At 30.5% G+C, this 11,155-nt stretch overlaps 1 protein-coding gene across 3 annotated transcripts in view; it reads left to right on the forward strand.

Annotated features, from left to right (window-relative positions):
* The first annotated feature begins 1,401 nt into the window (after window positions 1–1,401).
* Window positions 1,402–11,155, forward strand: part of Orp8 (Oxysterol-binding protein-related protein 8) — a 16,535-nt gene continuing 6,781 nt past the window's right edge. For 2 of the 3 annotated variants that reach the window (XM_087404082.1, XM_087404080.1), the window contains exons 1-9: window positions 1,402–3,156; window positions 5,022–5,150; window positions 7,238–7,290; window positions 7,570–7,800; window positions 7,873–8,017; window positions 8,371–8,592; window positions 10,262–10,422; window positions 10,601–10,779; window positions 10,899–11,076. In XM_087404082.1, coding sequence (XP_087260208.1) covers window positions 3,024–3,156; window positions 5,022–5,150; window positions 7,238–7,290; window positions 7,570–7,800; window positions 7,873–8,017; window positions 8,371–8,592; window positions 10,262–10,422; window positions 10,601–10,779; window positions 10,899–11,076 — 1,431 coding nt within the window. In that variant the 5' untranslated portion in view covers window positions 1,402–3,023. The remainder of the gene's footprint in view (window positions 3,157–5,021; window positions 5,151–7,237; window positions 7,291–7,569; window positions 7,801–7,872; window positions 8,018–8,370; window positions 8,593–10,261; window positions 10,423–10,600; window positions 10,780–10,898; window positions 11,077–11,155) is intronic. The other variant, XM_087404081.1, reaches the window with a different exon arrangement.

Consider the following 11,155-nt stretch of genomic DNA (forward strand, 5'->3'; position numbering starts at 1 on the left):
CATTCAGTTTTGAAAATTTGTAGCATACCGTTTAAAAGTTTGGAGCATTCTATAATTTTTTTAGATAAAAACAGGATCCTTTACAGATATAATTATCTTATTCGAAATACTTTTATTTTTTAATTTTATTTTTGAACCTACTAGAACTCTTGTAATAAAATTTATAATTTTAAATAATACAAACTTCTGTACATTTACAATGTTAAAATAGTTTTTAAATCTGATTAAATCTTTTCAAAATTTAAAGATGCTCCAAACTTTTAAATGGCAGCATAGATATTTTCACGGTTCATAGATATTTTCAATATATTAGCTAAATATTTAACGCAATCTTTATAGAGTAAATTCGATCACTTATGCTTGGCTTATGTTTCAGTCTTAATCTTAGTCTTAAAATTAGTCCTAACTTAATCTTAAGGACTAAAGTTAAAAGATAGGAACTTTTTTAAGACTAAGATTAAGACTATGGTTAAGACTGGGAAAGCATAAACGATCTTATGGCATTCTTTATTGCTAACTTTTAAGACTAAAATTAAGACCGAAGCATAAACCAGGCATTATTTTATGCTACATAAAATTAGTACATACTAAAAATAGTTATATAGTAGAAATTATAGAAAGTTAATTAAATGTGAAAATATATAAATATTTTTAATGATTAACTACTTAATAATGTTGTATTGTTATTTAACAAACTATACATGTATTTCATTGTCAAACTTGATTATATTATACCACTACATTTAGATACTTCGTACCTACAATATGTATAAAGCAGTCTTTAATAATGTAGTGTATGATTGAATTTATCATTAGAATGCTGCTCTTAGAAATCCATTGTATCCATAAAAGTGAAGTATACGTTTATTAAACGTGTGAAATTTAAAATATATTTCTCAAAGAATTTTTGTAAGTATATTATACAATTTATTTATTTTAACAAGGTTATATATCTACAAATAAAATAAATAATTCAATATTATATTTAAATATATTTATTGTAAGAAAATTAGCATTTTTTTAAAGTATCTCAAGAAATCAACACAAAGAATCTTCAGTGATTTGTACGCCAATGTAGTTTCATAATGCTTGTAAAGGTTCTAGAATTAAAGAAAATGGAGGTACGTAGAAAATATACATTAATAAAGTCGATGCGAAGAAAGATACCGTCGTTTCTCCACCGAGCTGTATTGATCGACATCGCAAAAAGCGAAGTGCGCAGATTGTTTAATTCATGTATTTATGTAGACTAATTTGCAGATCGTATCGATAAAGTTCAAGATTGAATGACGCCGAGTTATCGACTTATTGCCTCCCCCCCTCCTTCTCTCTTCCCCCTCCCTTTTCTCTTTCTCGCTGCATCACGATTCTGCGCATAACGCGAACGGTGAGAGGGAAAAACGGGAAGGCCTGAAATTAATTCGTTTAATTCGGAGCCAGATGGCTCCGAGTACTTGGAATACGTTCGCAATTATACGCGTGTAAATTTTTTCAACAAATTAGGAAAATCGAACCTCGTTAGATCGGAGAAAATTCCATTATAGAACGTCAAGGTTAATGATGCGCTAGTTTGCGGACCGCTGCGCCGGTCGCCGGTTTTAATCAATCTAGAATTAGCATCTCTTTCAGATTACGATACGCCGCTATGTAACGTACAGTGGCGGAGGCAGAGAAACGGACATTAAGATGGATATGTCAGTTAATATTAGAACGATCGTAGGTGGGGCGTGGCTGCCGCGATTATTAAAAATTCACACGTATCAACGATCGATCAGTCCTCTCAAAGTAGAGAAAGAAAAAAACAGAGAGGAAGAGGTCAACCGGCAGAATGTGAAACGCGATAACGAGAGAGCCTACGTATTTAATTGGACCTACGTATATACACGTGAAACGTCATCGGTCACGGCCGGCTGCGCCTTGAAAAAAAAAAAAAAAAATGCCGGACATTCCAGCGGAGCGCTCGACCGTCCGTTAAACCGAACGAGGAGCGGAGATTCATCCACGGAGAAACGTAAACTTAAAAAAAGTCATCGCCGTCGACAACATAGTACAACAGCAGGATCACGTTGAATCTCGTCGTGCGTCACACGACGAGGTATATAAGTATCTCTTTATCGATGCGCAGCGACACCGTCAGTTAAACGCAATGAGCAAGAGTCGAGGCTTCCTGCTTTCCTCCCCGGCTTCTTATTCGTCCTACCAGCGTCAAGCTTAGATCGCGTCAGTCGCGTCACGTTGCTGCGATCGTTGCGGTCGTTGCGGGCGCAGTTGCAGCAAGTTGCAGACGTTGCAGACGTTGCAGTCAGTTGCAGTTAGTTGCAGTTTGCAGTCGCGACGCGATCGGAATTGTACATGTGCGCGCGCGCGCGCGCACTTCTCCGTTCTATTTCGTTCTCTCGCGCTTTCCTTCTCTCTCGCACGCGCTTCGGGAAACGTGAACAGTGAGAACGAGTGGACGGCACGGGGTAGATCGATGGTGTGCGATCGCGGCCGTCCTTACGCGACATCGTGTCTCGTCCGGCTTCGTTGCGCGCGGCGATCCGCAACGTCGGACGGAAGACGGAAGTGATCGGCCGAGAAAAATAATCGGCGACGACGTGCAGCCTAAGCGCTGAAGGCTGAACTCGGCTGAAGGCTCTCGTGCGCCACCGGTTAGTTTGCGATGTGTCTCATCCACGTTTCTCCGTCGCGTTGCGACGCGCACTAATTACCACGTTAATTACCGCGTTGCCACGATGAATTGACACGTCTATCGTCGACCAGTTGTTGAAAAACGTGGCGACGCACGTTTCGCGTAGCAGTGAATACGACAAACGTAAACACGCACTGCTGCCTGTCTCGTGCGCGCGACATTTCTTCTGAGTTCCTGACGCGTGTCAGGCATTTCCACGACGATAAACTATCTAGCCATGTCTAGCTAGATGGACTATGAGGGACTACGTTCGTCAGCTTTGACGTGGAAGGATGTAGCGCGTGTCTTTATGTCAGGTTAAAATTGACGACAGTCGATCCTAAATTTTGCAATGAGCTCGCAACCGATTGTAGTGCCTGGTGGAGAGCATCGTCTTCAGCCGGAAACTCATTCTGTACCTGTTGGAAGTTCAGCAGACACCTACAAGACCATGACACCGCCAAACGTCAGCAGATCCCTAAGTCGTAAGTGTTACTTTATTTATATCTTGTTATTGTATTACGTATTGTGTTTTCACATTTTAATAAGAACACGTTAAATATGCAATGATGTCAAAATGTAAACAATTTGATTGTTACAAGACATTGTAATGATGTTAATGATTATTTTTGTGTCTTACTTAATTGTTATTTAATTGTAACGATTTAATTATTGATAATTAGCTCATAAGAAAATTGTGAAATTTTCTAAGAATAGCTGTTGAGTATACTTACAAAAAATATGAAATTGTACAAATTATTTCATATTAAAAATATGAAATAGAGAAGCGTAAAAATATGAAATTAAAAAAAAGCATAATTGTACATATGTGTACATATAAACATACACAAAGATTATGTGTGTATTTCCTTAAAAAAATTTATGAACTTTATGATACTATTTTATTGTAAGAACTTTGTCATTAACATCTGAACTATATCAATTACGAACAGATACATGTAATTATACGGCATGTTTTTACAAAACTCTTTCCTGTTATTAGTAATCTCAGATTCAATAGATTTATGTAACACTCACAAATTATATACAATTTCTAATGTTTACATAATGTCTATCTTTATATACACAGGTCAGAGTATTTATTTTTTTATGTATTACAGTTCAGTATTTATAAATGTATAATTTTCTTTAAAATACATTTTTTTTTAATCTTAATAATCACATTTTCCTAAAATATTTTAGACATTCAACAATGTCTTTTAGGAGGAAAAATAAAAGTAATATACATTTAATACTTTTAATATCTCTTTAACACATGTGACATACATTTAGTATAACATAACAGTTTTATTAAAATAATATTTATATATTGTTTGCGTGTCTCCCTTTTGCAACAGATTTCATATATGAAATGCTTAGTAATCCTGACAATGATATATCAGATGTATACTTATAGTAGCTTATTAATATGAATGAAATACATACTATAGCACGTCTGGAAAAATGGAAATCAATACTTGAGAGTGTAACAAACCATTTCTCATATTATAGTAGGAATCCCTATTCTGTTATAAGCACTGTAGTTAGTTGTGGATAATAACTTCTTCTTTACCCACTTTTCTATACTGGTTTTGTCCTGTCATATACTATACAATCAGGACAATGTGTGACTTTACATTGACTACTATAAGCCCTTGGATGAAATGCAAAGGTTCAGTTGGTGTTCTGGATAACATTTTTCACACAATGAGTCTCTTTATTAAACATTACCATTTTGTTATTCTTATACAAAACACGATACACAAATATAAAACAATAGGAAAAAAAACGTAGTGTGAAAATTATTTTACAAGATCTGCAAATATGTTTAAACTACTTTATTAATAATAATTTACATACACTAATATTTCTTGAAACATTTATTGAATTATTATGTATTATTGATTATGTTACTTTGAGAATAATGTTTAGTTCTTTTTTTGTAAATATTCGATATGTAATTTGCTTGGCTGCATGGAGCAATATGAAGCATGTTTTCAATTGCGCATGTATAATATAAATTAAGCATGCATATCTTTTTTCTTCTTTTGTATACATATATGCAACAAGGTAGACAAACATGCAATATCTCTCATTTAACTGCAGATTAATCGCGTGTTTTTGTAACTCTCATCTCGCCATCACATATAAGATAATAATACGACATTATTTTTATTATTACATATGTAATGTTATTGTTAATATTACCTATTTGTAATGTAGAAAATATAAATTCTGACTGTCTATACTGTTGACTAATCATTGAATAACTCTTCGAGAAACGATTTTAATGTGACGTAAGATGTGGTAATAAATATTGAGTGCAATTGAATGAGTGCTAAATATGTAGAACCAGCGGATCGACAACTTCGAAGAAGCAGCGTCCAAGCACAGTCTACACCATTACCTAAACTTCCATCAACTGAGTCCCTTGCAACAAGCATAAATATTACAGCCGGTGCACCTCCAGTTTCTCCAGGTATAAATCAAGAAATATTTTCGAAAGTAATACATCATTGCTATAGTTTGGGATAACTCTGAACAGTTACAAGCAGTTCTCCAAACTTGATTAATATTATAGGCTTTTATTTTTGCAATATAATGGATGCATATATGCTAGAAAAATTCTGAAATTATGTATGGCTTATATAGCTCTTCCTTAACGTTTGTGTTTGCGTCTCATTTTAATGCAATTTTCTTTACGAATTGTAAACTGTATAGTAATGTCATTTAACGCTTATTGTCTGCACTTTACATGATGCTTGTAAGGTAAGCTTCAGATAGCAAAAAATGTATTTATGTAATTAATATAGTAATACAAAAAAAGGACATACATATTGACCCTTATATAACTCAGAGTAACAACGCGATAATACAAATATTACGTCACATTTTATTGAATTGTTTGTAAAATTTGCGTAAAATTTAATTATCTTTTTTGGTAGATGATACTTATTTTTTAATAGAAATCTGGCATATTGCATGTGTCTTAAAATTTAATTTTTAATATTAAATATCTTTTTGTAAAATAGTGAATATTTTTTTAAGCATGTTTTTTGTTACATAATATTTAATTGTCTTGCAGATTCGAGAATTGATACATTAAAATTTTTTATATTTTAATAATTATATTTAAATCTGTAACTAGATTGCACAATCTAAATTCTAAAAATAAAAATTTAATTTAATTTAAAATAAAAAAAATTATTAAAACGTTTTAGTAAGATTTGATACAAATCTTGCAAAACATTCTATGTGTTATGCATATATTAGCATAATGGATACAATTTAATATAATAATAATTTTTCGAAAATTGATTTTTGTACTGTACGATTTAAAAATCATAAATGTACATCGAATCAGTAAATAAATACTGTCTGTTTAAATAGCAAGAATAAATAACTTTTAATATTGTATAAATATAATTTATTTATATATTAAACTCGTAAAACAAATCAAGATAATAAATTTTATTAGGATAGAGCGGGACTTTTTCGTTCATTTCTGACGATAATGTTTATATTTCTGAACAGAACTTGTTGATGATTTAAAAATTGTGCTTGTATGCCCTCAAGGAGCAATTATGATTATATTATATAATGTAATTATAAGCACGTCACTGCAAAGAGATATTATTTGCTATAAATTTTTATATTACTTTGAAGTTGAAATTGATAGAATAGCATTCTGGCCCTCGCCCTACCCTAATACATATTGAATATTATTACTTTATTTTTCTTTTTTGTGAAACACATGTTTTATAAATTTTACAATTATTCGTTTCAAATATGAAGCATATGAAATAGAATACTGATTATTTAAGCTGTCTGTTAATAAAAACTAATGTTAAATAAATTAAATATGAACTGAAATTTTTAAATTAAATAGATTGTCTTGATTTGTTTAGTTTATGATGTAGAAAAAAATAATATCTCTGTAACTTTATATATTAGATTCTATTTTAACTAGAGTTAAATGAATATATAGAATTTCATGCATGTATATAAGACAAATATAGAATAACATATTTGTACATATTTGCATTGTTTTATTATAAAGAGTGTGATTCCTTTAATTATTTTAATAATCTGTAAGTATGTATTATTTTTATCTAAAAATGCCACACTTGATTTTGTCTTATCCTTTATTTTTAAATTATTAAGTTTGATTTTATAATAAAAATTATGGGTTTGTTCATTTGTTAAAATATATATCTGTAAATTATAAGTGCATATTAATAAAATAATTATGCAAATAATATACCAGATATCATGTATAAAAATTAATATAATATAATCTTATTTTTAAATATCCAGATTAGATTATTTATGAACTAAAGTACTTATTGTAATGTATGCACTGTATTAAAATATTTATATAATAGACACTGTGTATGGTATATTAAAAATAATATATTATAAAAATGAATTTTGTTTAATCTATTAAAACTAAAAATTTTTTGAGAATAAAGAACTCTACGTACACATTCTATTTCGGCACGCTCTGATTCGCCTAATTACAAAGTATGATTATAAAAAAATAATTCAAAATTATGTATGTTATAGGGATCTCTGGTATGGGCGAAGGTAATCAAAAAATGGATAATTCATCAGACAAGGTAAATAATTCTGTATTCTTGAGATACAATTTCTTTGTTTATTAAAACTAGAAAGCTCTCAGAAACAAATTTTTGCAAAAGTTGCAAGTGGCAAAAGATTTGATGCGTAACTTTTATTCAGCAATATTTTTAAATCGTGTAATCAGTAAAAATAATTTATTCTTTTATTTATTTCTACAACTCTATTTTTACTTTATTTTTATTGAAATACGATAAGATATAATCTACTTTAATTTGAACTTGTATTTTTAATGAATAATATTTTAATAATATTTTTAGTCGTTAGATTCTTGTAAATTAACGCGAAAGGAATCGTATAAGGCTCAAAGAAAGAATTATCGAATGGAAAAGAAAAGAGTAGCCGATGAACTTTTAAGTTCTTTCAAAGATCCAACTGTTATTGTTATGAGTGATTGGTTAAAAGTTCGCGGCACATTGAAAAGTTGGACCAAGTTATGGTGTATTCTGAAACCTGGATTATTGCTGTTGTACAAAAGTCCAAAAACGAAGGTTTGTATTTGCATTTCTCTTTTCTTTTTAATTTTTTTTTTTAACCTTTCTTATCTGCGATATTTATTACAGAGTAATCATTGGGTTGGAACGGTACTACTCAATACATGTCAAGTTATAGAACGTCCGAGTAAAAAAGATGGATTTTGTTTTAAATTATTTCATCCGTTGGAGCAATCTATATGGGCTCCTCGAGGACCAGAAAAAGAAGCTATTGGTATATATGTCTCTATCATTATATACCTTATACCTATACTGTTTTTATGTAGCAATTTTTTTTGCAATATATTAATAGATAACACCTATAATCTAATCTTTAGATATAATAATGATATATGTACAACTGGGCGTGATTGATTCTCACCTATCAGTCTTAAATTCTGTGATTTTTTTAAACTTCTATAAGTAATAACCGGATTTTCAACATTTTGTGGAAGTTCTTATATTCCTCTCTGTAATGATGGGATTTTATATATATATATATATATATATATATATATAGACATATATGTAATATAATATATGTATATGTACTTGCACAATTTTACAAAACAAATTAATATTTTTCAGGTGCTGTAGTACAACCTTTACCAACATCTTACTTAATCTTTCGAGCACCATCTCAAGCGGCAGGCAAATGTTGGTTGGACGCACTTGAATTATCGTTACGTTGTTCTTCGTTAATAGTACGCTCGACAAGCGCATTACCGCGTCCTTTACCACACGATGCAACCACCACTCATGAAACTCAATGGAGCGAGGCTGATTATGAAAAGCACTTTGACGATCATGGTCAGTATCATTGACATAGCTTTCTACTCTTGCAATATTTAATTATAATTTATAATAAAAATGAAATATCTCACGTTTAATGAAACTTAAAGAATGTAATTTCTAATAATATAATAGCATATATATATATATATATATATATATAGGGTTTTCTAAATTTTCTGCATGTTTTTTATCCATGGAGTAACTAATTTGAGATCAATTCTTTTGTAGTACAAATACTCTTTATTTTTATTATTTATTTCTTTATAAATTATTATTGTCTTATTGTTAATACTTAAAAAGAAATCTTATTATAAAAGAAGTAGTTTATAGGTCTAAGAATACCTCGCGTGTGCGTGTGCGTGTGTGTGCGTGTGCGTGTGTGTGTTTTGTGTGTGTGTGTGTGTGTGTGTGTGTGTGTGTGTGTGTGTGTGTGTGTGTGTGTGTGTGTGTATAATATAAATTTTTATGCATGTTATATTTTGTCGTGGATGATTGGTGTACATACAACATTCAAATTATTTTGATTATCATAACTAAAACATAAAGTTGTATAATAAATGTAAAATTATTTATTAGATATATATCGAAATTTTTTTATAAAACAAAAGAATAAGCAATCGATTTTTTTGATAGAATAGTAAATAAATAGAGAATTGGATTTATAAAGGCATTTAATATAATTAAAGAAGTATGTTGTACAAAAAGTAAAATTTGTGAATGATGCATAGCGATTTATCAATTTGCACTTCTATTAATGAAAGTAATTAATTTTAAATTATTTTTCTGGTATAAATTTTATATAACCAAACAAAAATCGCGCGAAAAGATTTTTAATTCAATATCTTAATAACTTATAATATTTTCTGTTATACATGTATATGTTATATATACATATATAAAATTTATACCATTTAATAATTAATTTTCTGATTAATTGATGATAATTTCTTTAATGACGATATGCAGCTGGTAGTATTTCACTATTATTTTAATTTTGAATATATTAAATGTTAGATCAGTTAAATTAATTCGTATGAAAATTATAATGGCGTTTAAGTTTAGTTTAGGCAGATTCATATTGAAACAGTCAATGCAGGAATATTTTTATTTCTATGCGTTCAAATTTTAAAATATTAAAATTTTGTAAAAACTAATTATGATTAATTTATTTAATCTTAAATATATATACAATATATATGCATTTAAATTTACTAACTATAATAATAATGATCGTTGTTATTTTTCTTTTTTTATTCGTTTCTTATCCTGCTTTTTGCACTAACAGTATATTTAAGTCGCTATGCTCCAAGAACACCTACGACCCCTCAAAGACACTTGTTATTTCATTCACAATCACTCTCACCCGCTATAACTCGCGATAGAAGCATTTGTCCCTCACCTACTCCAATGTTTCAACATCTTTGTCACGCAGTTGCGTATTGGGAAAAATTTTTACTTGATCGATCTCCCACACCTGGCACAGATCAGGAAAACATTGCGTCTTCAATTCCTAATGAAGAATCAGATGGTGGTGATGCTCAACCGTCTGGATCTTCATGTTTTGCTTCTGCATTTCATCCACCAGTTTCCCCAGCACATCGCATGATTGTTCCTTCTATACGTGTCTTAGAGTATGATACCCGTCAAGTAGTAACGCTAGATCCTGTGTACCCCTCGCATACAGACCTGGACGATATTAGTCAGCCGGAGAATGGAGTAGTAGCTGATGCTGATGCTGAAATCAGTGCCTCGGACAGTGAATCTGAAGCATCAGCCAAAGAAGATCAATCGGAGTCAATCACCGAAACACCATACGTAGCTAATGAAAATGAAATTCTTGGAACGGTAAGCAGTAACTCCGCACAATACAATTCTTAATTAGAATATATGTTTATAACAAAATATTTACAATTCATAGAACTTTTTTTATAAAAGTTTTTCTGAATTACTTCGATTTATCATGAATATATAATTTTATACTACATTTATTTCCTGTAGTTATTATACTGTTATCAATTAATAGGCCGGTGAAGTCGTTACAGAATTACAAGAAGAACAAAAGTCTCTGATATGGTTCTTAATGAAACAAGTTCGTCCTGGCATGGATCTGTCTAAAGTTGTATTGCCGACTTTCATTCTGGAATCACGGTCATTTCTGGAAAAACTGGCCGATTCATATTATCATGCCGATTTATTATCTCAGTTAGTAAAATGTAGTAATATAATACATTAGTAATATAATAATGATTTTTAATACATTATGATTTTCTTAACACATACAATAAAGGAATATAATTTCTAAATTTTATTTCATTTTACAGAGCAGTATTAGAAGATGATGCATTTACACGTATGAAAGCCGTAGTGAAATGGTATTTATCGGGATTTTACAAAAAACCACAAGGCTTGAAAAAGCCATACAATCCGCTTTTGGGCGAAACATTTCGCTGTTATTGGCAACATCCTAATGGTTCAAGAACATTCTATTTAGCCGAACAAGTATGATTCAGAAGATAGTAAATTAATTATTGATTAATTAAATTAGATTTTGTGTGTGTGCGTGCGTGCGTGCGTGTGT

The sequence above is a fragment of the Acromyrmex echinatior genome, chromosome 3 (genome assembly GCF_024713525.1).
Source record: "Acromyrmex echinatior isolate Ae372 chromosome 3, ASM2471352v2, whole genome shotgun sequence".
NCBI classification, from domain to species: Eukaryota; Metazoa; Arthropoda; class Insecta; order Hymenoptera; family Formicidae; genus Acromyrmex; species Acromyrmex echinatior.